The sequence below is a fragment of the Physella acuta genome, unplaced genomic scaffold (genome assembly GCF_028476545.2).
Source record: "Physella acuta isolate Inbredline_101_S28 unplaced genomic scaffold, ASM2847654v3 ptg000857l, whole genome shotgun sequence".
Classification (NCBI taxonomy): Eukaryota; Metazoa; Mollusca; class Gastropoda; family Physidae; genus Physella; species Physella acuta.
In genome coordinates this window covers 155860-173330 of record NW_026732374.1, presented here as the reverse complement: position 1 = coordinate 173330, position 17471 = coordinate 155860, and the positions used below count along the sequence as shown (strand labels likewise).

Below are 17471 nucleotides of genomic sequence, written 5' to 3'. Positions count from 1 at the left end.
TTTTTGTGTTTTTATCACTTAGGAGGTAAACATTATGTTTTACCTTAGTACAAAAGATAATATTTTCTTTCTAAACTGGTAAAGTTTCTGAGTGCATCCGAACCCAGGGACCAGAAAGAGACTTCCCTATGCACCACCACCTTTCTCCAGCTTTAAAGGGAAGACAAAGTGTGCATACCAATGACAGAAGAAAGGAAGAACTGACAGCTTATAAATATATAAATATATAAGCCTATATATATATATATATATATATATATATATATATATAGGCCTATATATTTATATATTTATAGTTCAATATATTGCCATGTTGATAAATAGAATTGTTTAAAACTGTTTGTATTAGTTACTTCCCATTTATAAAATCTTAAGAAAATCAAGGGGAATAACCTAAAACTATGTATAAAAAAATCAATATTTATCATGAAAAACTCAATGTGAACAAAAAAAATGTGATTATTACTTGCTATTTCACTAAACACAATTATTATACCTGTGCAAGGTTTTTTATCTATACCTCATAGATTTCAAATTTTTCAATTGACTCTAGTCTAAATTAAAAACTATTAATTCCTTTAAATAGATCATTTATTGAGATTTTAAAGTTCACCTAAATTATTGTTCCTGCACCATTGATGCACAATGCAAATTGTTCATCCCCTTCACAATTATATAATCCTCTTAAGTACCAGCTGCAATTAATATGTATAATCTAATAACTTTCATTACTTACCACCACCCCTCCCCACACAGTAACCACTGTTTAATTGTACTTATTTTCCTGACCATCAGCTTAGGTTCTGTGGTGGAGAGGGGGAGAAGCTATCTTAATTCCTCATTTTTCGTGACGATCAGCTTGAGCTCCCCCCCCCCCCAGCACCCACCTTAATACTCTCCTCATTTTTCCTGACCATCAGCTTGAGCTCCCCCCCCCCCCACCCCAACACCTACCTCAATACTCTCCTCATTTTTCCTGACCATCAGCTTGAGCTCCCCCCCCCCACCCCAACACCTACCTCAATACTCTCCTCATTTTTCCTGACCATCAGCTTGAGCTCCCCCCCCCCCACCCCAACACCTACCTCAATACTCTCCTCATTTTTCCTGACCATCAGCTTCAGCTCCCCCCCCCCCACCCCCCAGCACCTACCTTAATACTCTCCTCATTTTTCCTGACCATCAGCTTGAGCTCCCCCCCCCCCCCACCCCAACACCTACCTCAATACTCTCCTCATTTTTCCTGACCATCAGCTTGAGCTCCCCCCCCCCCACCCCCAGCACCTACCTTAATACTCTCCTCATTTTTCCTGACCATCAGCTTGAGCTCCCCCCCCCACCCCCCACCCCAACACCTACCTTAATACTCTCCTCATTTTTCCTGACCATCAGCTTGAGCTCCCCCCCCCCTACCCCAACACCTACCTTAATACTCTCCTCATTTTTCCTGACCATCAACTTGAGCTCCCCCCCCCTACCCCAACAACTACCTTAATACTCTCCTCATTTTTCCTGACCATCAGCTTGAGCTCCCCACCCCCCTCCACCCCCAGCACCTACCTTAATACTCTCCTCATTTTTCCTGACCATCAGCTTGACCCCCACCCCCCACCCCAACCCCCCTCCCCCCATCCCAGCACCTACCTTAATACTCTCCTCGTTTTTCCTGACCATCAGCTTGAGCTCCCCCTGCATCCTTATGACCTCCTCCAACAACGCCCTGTTGGACTTCTCCGTGACCCCCAGCCTGGTCTCCAGGATCCTGACCCGGTCGTCCCCCTCGTACAGGTCTGCTGCGGTCCTGAAGGCTCCCATCCCGTCCTTGCCAGACAAAACCGGAACTAACCTGTTCTCACTGTGGCTGGGGGCGGTGGCTGTTGGTATCAGGGGAAGTTTTGACGTCTGCTGTGGTCTGGGTAACAGAATTTTTTTATTCAGATAGATATTCAACCAAAGTCAAGACTAAGAAGGTTTTTATCTATTTTTAGATTAGAAATGGAAGTTGGTAAATTTTCAAAATAAAAATACCTAGCAAAATAAATAAATAAATATTGCAGCCCATGAAATATCTATCGTCAGTAAGAAATCTAATACAAATCTGATAAACGTCTAGCAAACTTTGACGAAAAGAAATAACAGAAAGAAATATTTTATTAAAACGTTATATAGAATGTTTGGGTCTTATCCAGATAAGCCCCGTCACGAATGCAAAAAGTGCAGGGTCGAAAAGTTAAGCCCCGCCACTTGTGAGATATTTCTGATGTCTAGACATTTGAATATTTAAACCCACGCTATAAAAACAACTCCTCAAGAGTTAGTGTTAGGATTAGAGTTGATGGTACCTAAATACAGAGCTTTAGTTTTAGGCTTAGGGTTGATGGTACCTAAATACAGAGCTTTTCATGCAAATTATTAATGACCTGTCACAATTTCAACCTCATCAATAAAATCTGAAAGTACAAGTTTCACATCCTCTTTTTATAACCTTGTTTGAGTGGCGGCGTTACTTTTTGGCGGTCTTATCTGGAAAAGATCCAAATGTTCGATTTGGAACCTAATTTAGTGAGGGTCAGATAATTGCATTGTTGGTTTGACGCCACCCCAATATCTCCAGTTCAAAAGACCAACCGTATTTAAATGGGTTTAGGTTGGACGACCTGGCTTCCCACATCTGTAGATGAGTGACATAAAGCAGGTCTACAATCCTAACGTAATTCAATACTGATTAATAAAGAATGTGATATCAAAATATCACGCGTAAATGTGCCCGCGGCGTCATTCTGCTGGTGTTGTTAAGAGATTAGGAATTAAAGACATCACATTTTTTACCATCACCCAACCCATCCCCTTTATATCCAAACGTCCTCACAAAACCACTACCCCTCCTCTCAGCCTAAAATATCACAACTCCACCAATCCACCTACAATAAAAACGCTACGTCATATTTCTTGCCACCCCCCCCCCCCCTCATCTCTTTCCACCAAACACATCATAACCCATAGCCCCAGTTCTCCCATTCCTGTGTATGACGTCATTTAATGATTTATTGACGATATCCATTTTTGTTTTTAAAATCCGCGTGAATTCGAATTTCAGCAAGACAATAAAAAAATAATTCTGCCGAGGTTCCAAACTACTTGACATCTTCAGGTATGGTAACCATGGCGCTAAATTGAAAAGTATTCTCTTCCAGTAAACAGATTTACAGGATGGTCGCACTCGTTAAGTTCTGGTGTAACGTTTCGGCTAAGCTTAATAAACCATTGTTGGGACTGGTCAGAATTTATGGAGTCGTTAGTCGTGGTCGCACAGGGGAAGCTACTCAATTATGTACAGCAAAGGGGAGGCTAGTCAGTCGAATAATTTGTGTTGTTCGTTAGCAAGACTATTGAAAATAAATCTCACATTAAAAAAAAATAATAAGGAAAACGGCTTTAAATAGATTCACAAATAGGGGTCGGCGTGGTCGAGTCGGTAAAGCTCATGGTTGCTAAACCGTCGGGCAGATGAGGCTCGTTAGCTGGGGACAGCCACTCTTCTAGGAGAGACAACTCCAAAATCAAACAACTGCTGCCCTGTAGTTTGTTCTTGGTTGGACAAAGGCTATGGAAGCAAATCCAAAAAGAAAACCAGGCAAATATCGGAGTCAACGGCCCATACGGCACATAACCAGTTGACACGTATACTTAATTGTGTTGGAGGGGATCCTTCCCAACACTAAAATTAAGAAAGATGAAAAAGAAGAAGATTCACAAAACACACAAAAATCACAAAGGAAAAAATGCACTAAAAGTAAAAAAAAATGTAGTTAGGTGTAGCCTTATTAAATTTATATGTTGGAATGACTACATATAAAAGCTCACTTACATAAAACATATTCCCTCATACAGAGTTTATTGATAGGTTTACGTTGCACAACATAATCTAAGACCTATGTTCAATTATCATTATTGAGCGCCCATGTTTTTATAATATCACAACAACAAAAATCTAACTTGCCGAGTAATTTAATTATGTAGTAATTGACATGTATTGTGTAATTTGATTGTGTAATTATTAACCTGTATTGTGTAATTGTAACCGTCCGACTCATTCTGTTAACTAGCGCGCGAGCTCATGAAATAACACTATACACCATGAAAGGAAAGTGGTGATTACAAAACTTGAAAACTTCAAACGAAACAATCCAACATGAAAAAAACGGCCACACTATGGCGTTGCAGCATTCGACGAGGATTCGGTTTACTCTGTGATCCAAAGCAAAAAAATTATAATGCAACTTTCGATGGGTTTTATCGATCTCGTTTAAGTGATCGATAATTCCCAATAAAGCTCACAAAAAAAAAATACTGATTCAATCTTCAAAGGGTAATAACCAATCGGATAGCTAGAAAATTTCACGTGATGTTTCAATGGTTCCTCTAAAAGAGAGGGCGGGAGGGTGCATGCTGGGAGAAGTCTGCTCACGCTAAACGCGGTGTTGGGTCACTGCTACTGCTAGTAGATCATTCCAGCAGGCCAAGTAACTCATTGATTCTAATGGTACTGCTTATTTCGGCCAACGATAGAGGAAATACGCATTTTCCATTATGTGTTTATGTGCACTCACGGTGGAGCGGATATAAGCATCTTGCGTATTTCCTCCAACGTTGGCCGAAAAAAAACTTTTCTTACTCTGAGTGTCTGTGTGGGTCTAGGATTTTAAGCGAGTCGGTGACTGCGTATCAACAAATTACATGTAAGTCTATACAGCAGAGGCGTAGCTGGGGGGGGGGGGTGCACCCCGGGCATACCCTAGAGGGGCGTCAAACAGTCGAAGTCAAGTATATAGAATGCTTCGGCTTTGCGGACTGATTTAACTGTTTTATAAATCAAGTGTGTGACCAAAACCTTTTTTTTTAAAATTAGGAGACAGTGACTTGTAAATATCGCCACTGACCTTTCCAAAAAGGGGTGGGGTTATCTTTTTTGACAACGTGAATAACCATATATATATACGTGGGGGGGGGGGGGAAGGAGAGAGAGAGAGAGAAAGAGGGTCGCTACCCCTCGGGTGCTCAAATTATTTCCAGGGGACCTGTCAATGGGCTCTAGACAGTCAACTAAGAGGGTGCTTGTTTAGTTTGACCCTGGTTATATTCGCATGAAAAAAAAATTGGGGTCGCTAGAACATCTTGTCCATCTAATGTCCGAGATCTGGTCAATACAGCCCAGTCTTACACAGTCAGATTGGGCTGGAGGGGTGTGATCTAGAAATCGCTTTTGTACAAAGAAAAACACATCACTATTGTGTATTTCACAACACATTCAATATTCTTTGTCACCTACAGCTATCCCTTATATAAAACTATTAAATGCAATAAAAAAAGCTTATAATAAAAACAAATATGCATTTTAAAATGTTCTACTAGAGAAAAAAAATTCTTCATATTGAATATAAATATACTTAACCAAAGGTTTTACGGAGCACAATATGCAAAATAAGTGTGTATTTAAGTTTAAAATGGCTACAGGACATCCCCCCCCCCAACAACAGAGCCAGATAAATCAAATGTCTGTCTAAAGAAGGTGGCATACAGTATTACCACGACCTTGTTCAAAAACAGCAACAACAAAAAGTTTAGGGCAACAACAAAATCAAACAATAAGAGCAATATTCCAACAAGCATTACAGACTAGTAAACCTAATTGCAACAGATCAGGCTAAAGCTAAGTTCGACCTTTCTCTTATCAGTTCTAGAAAGATCGATACCCATGGTAAACAAACTATCCTCTGACCAATCCCCACCCATTCCCATCTTCACGATCGGACAGTAGCTCAACTAGCCTAAGACACAAGACATCCAAAGTATTCCATTCAGTCGAGAGTATTTGTTTTGTCGCTGTATACATTTTTAATACTAGTTTTTAAAGTTTTCGCGTTGCCAAGAGATACATTCTCGAGGCTTAAACACGCCGCCATTTTGATTTTAAAAGAATAACACCGTCTCACAAGGGAAGTAAACAATTCTCTTCGGTATCTGGTTGGCAGTTGCTAGCACTTGAATAACAATTCTATTAGCATAGCTGCGGTAATTTAAGGGCATTATAGATGTGAGGACTACTCAAAGAGATGCAAGTGCGTAAACAACAAGTTGCATGCTAATGAAGTAACAGTGTAATATAGATGTGGGGCCTAGATAACAGCATTAACCATGAGATGTTTCTGTGTGCCAAAGATATAGGCTACTGATTTGTAGAATAGCTTAGAGGTTTAGAGCTGTAGAGGTATCAAGACTTGGAGATGTTATGGTATCACGATTTAGGGATGTAATGATATAATGACTTAGGGATGTTATGGTATCACGATTTAGGGATGTAATGATATAATGACTTAGGGATGTTATGGTATCACGATTTAGGGTTGTAATGATATAATGACTTAGGGATGTTATGGTATCACGATTTAGGGATGTAATGATATAATGACTTAGGGATGTTATGGTATCACGATTTAGGGATGTAATGATATAATGACTTAGGGATGTTATGGTATCACGATTTAGGGTTGTAATGATATAATGACTTAGGGATGTTATGGTATCACGATTTAGGGTTGTAATGATATAATGACTTAGGGATGTAATGGTATCATGATTTAGGGAGGTAATGATATAATGACTTAGGGATGTTATGGTATCACGATTTAGGGTTGTAATGATATAATGACTTAGGGATGTAATGGTATCATGACTTAGGGAGATAATGGTATCATGATTTAGGGTTGTAATGATATAATGACTTAGGGATGTAATGGTATCATGACTTAGGGATGTAATGATATAATGACTTAGGGATGTAATGGTATCATGATTTAGGGAGGTAATGATATAATGACTTAGGGATGTAATGGTATCATGATTTAGGGAGGTAATGATATAATGACTTAGGGATGTAATGATATAATGACTTAGGGATGTAATGGTATCATGACTTAGGGAGGTAATGGTATCATGATTTAGGGAGGTAATGATATAATGACTTAGGGATGTAATGGTATCATGACTTAGGGGTGTAATGATATAATGACTTAGGGATGTAATGGTATCATGACTTAGGGGTGTAATGGTATCATGATTTAGGGATGTAATGATATAATGACTTAGAAATGTAATGGTATCAAGACTTAGGAATGTAAAGTAATGGTATCATGACTTGGAGATGCTATAGCGAAATGACGTAGAGATATAATTGTATACTGACTTGAAGATATCATGGTATAGAGTCAAAGAGATGTAGTAGTATTCGGTAGTGACTTAGAGTTTAAATGATATTATGATTTGGAGATGTAATTGTATTATGACTCAGACATTTGGCTCTATAATGACTTACAGATGTTATGTAAGAATGGAGCTATGTGGTGGTATAATGATTTAGAGATGCGTTTGTACAACGACTAAGAGACGTGGTTGTATTATGACTTAGAGATGTGGCTGAATAATGAGTTAGACATATGGCATGATAATGACTTAGATATATATAAGGACAGAGATCTGTGGTTGTATGCTAAATTAAAGAAGAGGCTGTATAATGCGTATATCTAAGATACAGTTGTATACATATTTAGATACACGTGGTTTCATATATTTTGTGTGTAAATAGACTACTTATACACGTGGTTGTATAAAAAAAAATACATAACTATAGAAAAAGAATTGTGCGGAATTCGGGTAATACGTGCAAGAAAGAACTAGCTAACATCAATTGCAAGAAAGAACTAGCTAACATCAATAGAAGACTTACAAAGATTGTGTTACATCAATAAACAAAGCTTGCGACCGTACACACACACAGACAGACAAACAGACAGACAAACTTACAGAGATGAAGCTGTACCTCCCGCTCTGCTAATATCATAATGAGTAGCAAACGGGTACTGGATGTTGCTCTTTCGCATCTCCAGCATGCTCTAATCCTTTCGGCTTCCTCCACTAATCATAGTTCAAGGTCGTTCCGCGGTGTCCGGGGTCTAGTATCTAGAACAAACAAGACGTGTCATTTAATACCCTCACAAATCCTTTGTCCGGCAGTTGTCCGAATTGGACCTAGAGCAGTCTGCATTCGACCGGTCGGCCTCATCTGATGAAATTTCCGATGCCACACAGAAGTGTTTTTTAAAAATATGATCTTCCACGAATATCCAGTTTCCTGTTTTGGACGTTGGATAAAATTAAAACAATGGCAGCATCCGGGTATGCAATATTAATGATATTTAGTTCTAAAAAAATTAGGGGGGAAAATGGTTTCAAACTTTGTCAAAGTAAAATTACGAATTATAAATTAACTAAATTTCTACAGCCAAACGCCCGATGCATAAGGAAACTTGAGAAATAATTTCAAAATAAAAATCAAACAATGTCAAAGGATATGGCAATTAATTGACATTCGCTCATCAAAGAAAATGTATGGTCGATATAAACTGGCTTCACGTTATACACTGGCTTCACGTTATACACTGGCTACACGATATACACTGGCTACAAGATATGCACTGGCTTCACGTTATACATTGGCTACAAACATAACAGCAAGTAACTCGGCGCTTTATTCTTTTGTTAAGTCTCTCCTCAAACACACGACGGGAACTCAATTAAAGATGCATAGACCAACGAATCAGACAACAATTCGATGAAAATCCTTGAAAAAAAATAAATTCGAATTTGCAATCATCAGTTAAACTAGAACTAAACTATTAAAAGACGAGAACAAACAGGTGAACTTGATCTCTTTACTAAAGCATTGCCTTGTTGACCGGTGGTGTGTTTAAAACGTACTATACAACAGGGGTTCTTAAAGTTTTTGGAGGAACCGAACCCATCAAGTTTCATATGAGCATTCATCGAACCTTTCTTAATACGTCTATCGTCCCCACTGACAAAATCCGATCGTGAATCAAACGAGCCTGGTGTGTGTCTTGACCTCCGCCGAACCCATGATACTGAATCGCCGAACCCCAAGGGTTCGATGGAACCCAGGTTAAGATCCACTGCTCTAGAACTATACGGTGTAATAATTAGTCATCCAATTAAGTCAAATTTAATGTCATAATGCATTGTCTTCATGTCTTGACCCACGTACCAATTACGAACCGTATCTGTCAGTTAGAAGTGTCCGAATTTTCGCTCCGGCGTTTCGGTCTAGACAGACAGAGGAAGTGAGTGTAATAAAAGCTTGTAAAAATCACAAAATCGGAAGAAGGGCTGGGCAGTAGTAATCTTCAGCCAGCCGTCCCACATAGAATCAAAAGAACTGGACAGTAGTAGTCTTCAGCCAACAGTTCCACATGGAGGTACACCTCTGACAAGAAGTATCCAGGTAACTGGGCCCTGAGCTAATGTTTTAACTGCTCAGCAGCGGTGACTCATCTTCCTTGTAAAATATTTGTTTAAATATTTTAAAAAAAACTCTCAGAATATTACCGATATATATTGATCCGTTCAAAGCAATCGATATTGTTTTTCAGTTTAAAAAAAAAACAAAGAACGGAAGTAGACTATGACAATGTTGATCATTGTTTTCATTAAATGTTACACCAATAGCCCCACCCAATATACCCAGTGACTGGCGGAGTAAAGACCACAAGCAGACTATCGATTTAACGTCGTTAACCAAAGGTTATTAGAAAAAAAAAAAGAAACAACGGTCTGTTTTTAATTGACGCCAAAAAGTTAAAAATTAAAAATAAATAAATAATAAAACCTTTCCCCCACCTACACCTTTGCAAAACATTAAGTAGTATACAATGTCTTGAAATCCATAAAAATATATACATTTTCCGACAGGACTGTATTTTCTACCATAACAATATTTGATTGTTTTAACCAAGGGATGAGAAGTAGATCTAAACATAAAACAACCCCCCCCCCCCCACCCACCCACACACACACACTTTGTATCGTTCCCATCAAAAGCCAAGTGAACTGAAGACCGCGCTCGTAATTCAGTTCAGTACTGCGTGGTTGTTCGATATCAAACATAGTGAATAAAGACTGGGATAAAAGTGCATACATAAAGTAGCATGAATGAAAGTGCGTGGCGCCATGGGAATAGTTAATGTGTAAGTAAGTGGTATCAGGTGCATGTACATATCTAGTGTGTGTGAAAGAGTATGATTGTGTACATATCTAGTGTGTATGAAAGAATATGATTGTGTAACGCAATTGTTGATACAGTGTGTACAAAACAAGATTTGTATGCGATGTGTTGAATGAGGAGTGTAAGGCCTGTATAGTGAAACAATGCTTTGACCTTTTTACTCTGTTCTGTCCACACGAAGGTCTGTGTATTTGTGTAGGCTACTCCACGAAGCATGCTTTGTACGTTACTGAAAGTCTCATTATGTGTTGGTTACTGAACGTCTTATGAACGTCCCATTTATGTGTTGGTTAATGAACGTCCCAGTATGTGTTGGTTAATGAACGTCTTATGAACGTACTATGTGTGTGTTGGTTAAGGAACGTCCCAGTATGTGTTGGTTACTGAACGTCTAATGAACGTCCTATGTATGTGTGGGTTAATGAACGTCCTAAGTTTGTGTTGGTTAATGAACGTCCTAAGTTTGTGTTGGTTAATGAACGTCCTAAGTTTGTGTTGGTTAATGAACGTTCTATGTATGTGCTGGTTAGTGAACGTTCTATGTATGTGTTGGTTAATGAACGTCCCATATATGTGTTGATTTTAATGAACGTCCCATGTATGTATTGGTTAATGAACGTCCCATGTATGTGTTGGTTAATGAACGTCCTATGTATGTGTGGGTTAATGAACGTTCTATGTATGTGCTGGTTAGTGAACGTTCTATGTATGTGTTGGTTAATGAACGTCCCATATATGTGTTGATTTTAATGAACGTCCCATGTATGTATTGGTTAATGAACGTCCCATGTATGTGTTGGTTAATGAACGTCCTATGTATGTGTGGGTTAATGAACGTTCTATGTATGTGCTGGTTAGTGAACGTTCTATGTATGTGTTGGTTAATGAACGTCCCATATATGTGTTGATTTTAATGAACGTCCCATGTATGTATTGGTTAATGAACGTCCCATGTATGTGTTGGTTAATGAACGTCCTATGTATGTGTTGGTTAATGAACGTCCTATGTATGTGTGGGTTAATGAACGTCCCATGTATGTGTGGGTTAATGAACGTCCTATGTATGTGTTGGTTAATGAACGTCCTATGTATGTGTGGGTTAATGAACGTCCCATGTATGTGTGGGTTAATGAACGTCCCATGTATATGTGGGTTAATGAACGTCCTATGTATGTGTGGGTTAATGAACGTCCTATGTATGTGTTGGTTAATGAACGTCCTATGTACGTGTAGGTTAATGAACGTCCTATGTATGTGTTGGTTAATGAACGTCCTATGTATGCGTTGGTTAATGAACGTCTCATATATGTATTGGTTAATGAACGTCCCAAAGTCACATGCATGTGTTGGTTAATGAACGTCCCATATATGTGTTGGTTAATGAACGTCTTATGAACGTTCCATATATGTGATGGTTAATGAACGTCCCATGTATGTGTTGGTTAATGAACGTCCTATGTATGTGTTGGTTAATGAACGTTCCATATAGGTGTTGGTTAATGAACGTCCTATGTATGTGTTGGTTAATGAACGTCCAATGTATGTGTTGGTTAATGAACGTTCCATATAGGTGTTGGTTAATGAACGTCCTATGTATGTGTTGATTAATGAACGTCCCAGTATGTGTTGGTTAATGAACGTCCTATGTATGTGTTGGTTAATGAAAGTCCCAATGTATGTGTTGATTTTAACGAATGTCCCATGTATGTGTTGGTTAATGAACGTCCTATGTATATGTTGGTTAATTAACGCCCCAGTATGTGTTGATTTTAATGAACGTCCCATGTATGTGTAATACAACGAACCTGTATTCTAAGTGTACCATAATAAAATCACAATGAATTCCCTTCAATTTGCAAATGAACATCAGCATGACGTTTTTTTTACGTGAAGTAAAATAACGAAATTACAATATTGTATTAGTAAACACACCTCTGATCAATAAGTAATAATCACATACACTTACAAAACCTACAGCGCATGTAGAGAAGAGTAAAAAAAAAGTATCTCAATCAACACTAAAGGGTAAACCATGTTTAAGCCATACCCTGGTGATAATTATATAAGTGGGCGTTTTTCTCGGCTGTTATGGATTATGAATTATTACATTAATGTGCTTTACGGGTAGGATGATTGGTTTACAAAAAGTTATACTAGTGTGGCTACACTCACATATTAAACACAAAAGGGTAGTTGGATGGTTGGTTATTTTGTTATATTGTGTTATATGGCGTGGAGGTGATATATTAACTACTTTGATTTTTTTTTTGCAAACTCCTAAGGTATTAGGCATGAGTTAATTGACACACCAATCCCTACATGTTATAAGAGGTAGGGGTGGGGGTTCTAGAGATGTTATATATTGAGGGGTGGGTAGATATATAACATTAAATTGGCAAGGAGGAAGGTGGGTCAAATGCAAAGTTTTTGTTATATATGTGCACAATCCGGATAGATAAGTAGCTGACAATCCATGTACACAAGTAGCACTGTCGTAGTGTTGTGTGTGGCATGTAGTGGATGGTGATGCTGAAACCCAGACTTGTTAGGTAGACTCATTCGCCTAACATACTCACGCTCAAAATAAAAATAAAAAATTAAAACGCGATCGTCATTTTCATTATTTTAAACCAAAACAACTTATAAAGTCGCAAGATTTTTAAGTAAATGTTAAGCTTAGTCGCAGAATACAAGGGATTTGACTATAATTATTTTCTTTTTAGAGAATCTATTTTAAAAACAGTTCCATAATTTCTGAATATAAGTAAAATAAACAACCAATATTAAAACAATAGAACAGTTCCATCTAACTTCAATTTCGAGTTCGATATAATTTGTCAACACAAATAACGATCCAGAAACACTCAATCATTGAAGTAGTCCAATTAGAAAAAAAAACAACACCACCTTTAAAAAATTAGAATTACCGCCCCTTACCACGTATTCTCACCCCTAGGACAAGAAATCTCCAGCCACTGAAACAACATCAATATCTTGCGATGTTTCACCTAGCGACCGAGTGTTGTCTCCATCCCGCACTAAATAGAGTAACTGTTCGTGATTCGTCGACTTCCGCCTAGTCTTGTTGCATTGATTAGATGTCAAAGCGTAATGATAAAGTGGACAATTCAGTGATTTTGTGGATCAGCACAATGCTTTGGTATCACTAGCAAAGGTTATGTACGGGAGAAAAATGTCCCCCTTGAAATAATAATATAGTTTGGTTGTATGGGACACTTTGTATACAAACATAACAATATGGGAACTACACTTAGAGTGAGTTCATCTTAACACGTAATTCTACACAATAAGACGATAAAAGTACTTTAAAAATGAGTTAATTTAAATAATATAACACTTTATCAGGGGGTAGATGTAAATTATACCTAACATACTGAGAATATAATCAATGACTATTCTGATAGCTACGGCGATTAAAGCACATCCATTCTGACTAATGGAGACGGAGTGTTCTAGCGGTAGAGGGCTGGACTGCTAACCCGTGAGTCTGGAATTCGAATCTGGGTTCAAGTCAGTAGACCGTCCCTGAGTCCACCCTACCCTGATGGGTACCTATCTCATGTTAGGGAATTAAATGCGGCTGGGCATAGTGCTGACCACACTATCACTTCATATGCCGAGGACACAGAAACAAGTGATATCTACTTCACTTGCCACATAGACTGTCAGGTTTGAAAGGCAAACTTTACTTTATACTGACTTATAATCTCTGATATGAGTAAAAAATGAAGCCTTCGTCGGAAGAAGTAGTTAACCTTTAATAGCTTGAATTCGTTTTGTGAAATATTTTTTGGTAGGCTGTGGTGTTTAGAGAGCATAAATAATAAGGAAATTGAAATTTGTTATCAAATAATGTATGATTTGCATACCTGCTACAATATGAAGCATAGGGTTAACAACAAATGACTTCACATCACGATATTTCAACTGATTTCAGCTCTCTGTAGAAAAATCCTTTGACTTACTTAGTGGTATTTAGTCCCTATATGACAAGCTCCTGCCTACATAAGTCTCTGGCATAGGCAATATCGTTCAATCTCGACTGACCGTTAGTTTCCAAATCTGCGATGACCTTTATTGTTATTGTAAGAGCTTGGTGGAAAATGCACCATCGTACCTCGCTTATTCCAGCAATCCCCTAATGTGCCTGTCACCATGGGGGGGGGGGGGGGGGAGGAGGAGGAAATACGACACAGAACAACAACTCCGCCGTTGTCTGGTACCAAGTCCAGAACAAGAAGGAACCTGGGTAAAGTGTAGTTTGGGCTAGTGACCCATCGTATGGTGAAAAAAACAACCCACCTCAACAGAAACAACAACAAACCAACGTCCAAATATCACGGGAGGGCAATTGAAGGACGGAAGCAGCGAAGTCTGTTACGACACGTATGGGTGATAGCCGCAAGGAAATCTCTGCTCCAACATAATGCACAGTGTCTCACAAATAATAATAGAGAAAGACCATTGGGGACATGGAGGAGAGCAGAGTTTCTTTCAGGCATTTCTTCGGGTTTGGCTAAGTCCACCCCCCCCCCCACCCGAAATATAATTTTGTATTGAATCTAATATATAAAGCTCAGTTCTGTATGTAATGCATATGTTTGTCGTTGGTCTTGGATGGATTTAAGTGTTAGAAAATTATCGTGCGCATTTGTCTAAATTTATGAGCTAAAAAATTACTATTGAAAGTGTTGGGAAATAATTTTCATTTTTCAAATTATAGTAATAATTGTCGGCATGTTCATTAAACACAAGTTTTAAAAAAATATCATCTTTTACAAAAATTCAAATTATGTCTTTATTTAGTCCTATAGCACTTACTTCCCTTTGATAAATTAGGAAAACAAAATTACTTCCCTTTATAAAACCATTGCATTTTGTGGAAAATAATTTACTTTTTAATTACTTTGTTTTGGTGTTGGGAAAAAAAAAATAATTACATAATTAGCGGGGATTGATCAAGTGCAAATGTTGTAGGTATTTTACGGATAAGCTTGGAGTATTAAAATTGTTCATTAAATTGAAACAGGCGCGTTCGTTTAAGTGAGTGCAAAAGACTATGAATAAGTTGGGGTACTATAGTCGTTCATTAAGCTAAAACAGGTGATTCCGCCACGGGCGTTTATGTTCGCGTTAGTGTTTTCTTTGTGTTTAGGTGGGTTTGCGTTAGTGGTTTCGTTTTGATTTTGTTCGTTTTTGTTCTTTCTTTTTTCGTTTTTGTTTGTGTTTTTTTTTGTTTGGGTTTGTATTTGTGTTTTTGGTTGGTTTTGCGTTTGGATTTGGTTTGTTTTCGTTTGCTTTTTCGTTGTTTTTTTTTTTGTTGGTATTGGTGTTTGTGGTTGGGTTTGTTATTAGGTTTTTGTTTTCGTTTGCTTTTTTGTTTGTTTTTTCTTTGTGTTTGTATTGGTGTTTATGGTTGTGGTTGGGTTTGTTGTTAGGTTTTTGTTTTCGTTTGTATTTGCAATTGTGTTAGCGTTATGTTTGCGTTTTGTTGTTTTGGTTGGTTGTGATGTGGGTGGGCAATGCCGGGTTTATGATGATTACTAAACACACAGGTAATGATCTTTAACAGAAAGGTTTTTCACAGAAGCCAGAGCAGGGCCTGGCCGGGACGGCTAGTATATTATATACTTTACCAGTGCCCCCGACCTCCTCGGAGGAAAAAGTCTGAAAGAAACAACGGAGGAGCGAGATGGAAGAAGAGGTTCTGGCTACAGATAGAACCTGACATCAACTCAAGCGGTAACCCAGGAGTCATGACAGAGGTTGGTCGCTGCATTGTGCTCTACGTGAAAAAAACGAGGATTACGTTAGGGTCAGAAAAACGGGCAGAACGTCAATTAGATTCAACAGGGACAAAAGGAAAACCAAGAAATACTAGGAAACTAGGAAGAAATAGGCAAAGAGAGAAAGAAAAAGAGAACGATAGGGGGGGGGGGGGGTCTGGAGTTTAGGACACGCTCTAATACAACAGTCCAAAACAGGGCAGTGAGTCTCTCAAACGAGAATACTTGGAGTTTAGCAGAAATCCTACTAAAATATACATGTATAACTAACTATATGTAAAAAAATATACCACTGTAATTTTCAATAAACAATCTAATGATATATTACATCATTATTAAATAAATTTAGGCAGGGATAATATTGTAAAATAATTAGACAGAAAATACGATATAATTTTTATAAGTTACTTCCCATATATACATTCAATATAACCAAGAGAAATAATCAATAATCATGTTTCAAAAAGATGTTAAAATACAGAAAAATGTTAATAGTAACAAAATTAAAAAGACGATTATTGTTTATTATCTTACAGATCATCAATATTAAAATCGTTATATAAATGTTCCGGACTCTTTTATAAGTCAAGGATTTTAGAATTTTCATTTGACTCTAGTTTAACTATAAAACCATTAGCTAGATTAAACGTTTGATCTACAGATTAATGAAAATTTTAGTGTACTTGATGCTCGCACATGTCAATACACATGCTAGTTTTTTTTTTCAGTACACTGAACGTGACAGTCTTGTAGTCATTAGAGTGGGTAGATCCAGATGCAGTACAGTGTACACATAGTTACTCATGGTTCATAGACTCAAATCCTTTAACACACTAGTTTGCTTCAACCCCAATATAAATATGATCCCTACATGAATTAATGACGCAGGGGCATTATTCCTTCTCCCACTCCACAGCGAGCATTACATGGATTTGTGCTTTACCTCTCTTCAATCATCGGATTAGGTCTGTATATTGTATGGGCTTACATTCCTGATCACTGGCTACATTCAGTTGGTCTCACTTACTGGCCTCAAAAATATTGGGCTGCTTCTTTGCCAGTATACTTACGTGTTGCTATCATCCTGAGTTACATTGCATATACAGGGTTAATTCTGATTAAAACTCCTGCTCTCAGTGATGTTAGAACAATAACAGATAGTCGTGCATTGTATGCAGATAATGAGCATTCACATCCTGAAGCTATCCCACCTTTGAGGGATTTAGACATTTCAACAGTTAATGCCCTCCTATACTTGGATTGAAATATTTTGCAGTTTCTATTCTACAATTAAAAGTTATGGTAAATAAATAATCATGATTTTGTGAAAAAAAAATGAAAGTGAAAGTGAAAGTTCCAAAACAAATATAGAGTCTAGTTCATTTTATCTTTAAAGATAAGATGAGCTGCAAAAGGCAACTATAATGACCATCAACAATAGGGTTACATTTCTCGAGACTTTTCGGTTTATCAACCATCGACGCGCCCCTCCAACTCCTGTAGTCCAAGTGCCAGTAAACTCTCCAGAG

At 37.9% G+C, this 17471-nt stretch overlaps 1 protein-coding gene across 6 annotated transcripts in view; it reads right to left on the bottom strand.

Annotated features, from left to right (window-relative positions):
- The window catches only part of LOC131952185 (putative leucine-rich repeat-containing protein DDB_G0290503), a 45221-nt gene that overhangs the window by 19576 nt on the left and 8174 nt on the right, over positions 1–17471 (bottom strand). For 4 of the 6 annotated variants that reach the window (XM_059314751.1, XM_059314747.1, XM_059314752.1 and 1 more), the window contains exons 2-3: positions 7861–8016; positions 1645–1912 (exon numbers count right to left, since the gene is read on the bottom strand). In XM_059314751.1, coding sequence (XP_059170734.1) covers positions 1645–1912; positions 7861–7946 — 354 coding nt within the window. In that variant the 5' untranslated portion in view covers positions 7947–8016. Of the gene's footprint in view, positions 1–1644; positions 1913–4062; positions 4116–7860; positions 8017–17471 lie in introns of those variants that run through there. The other 2 variants (XM_059314749.1, XM_059314750.1) reach the window with 2 other exon arrangements.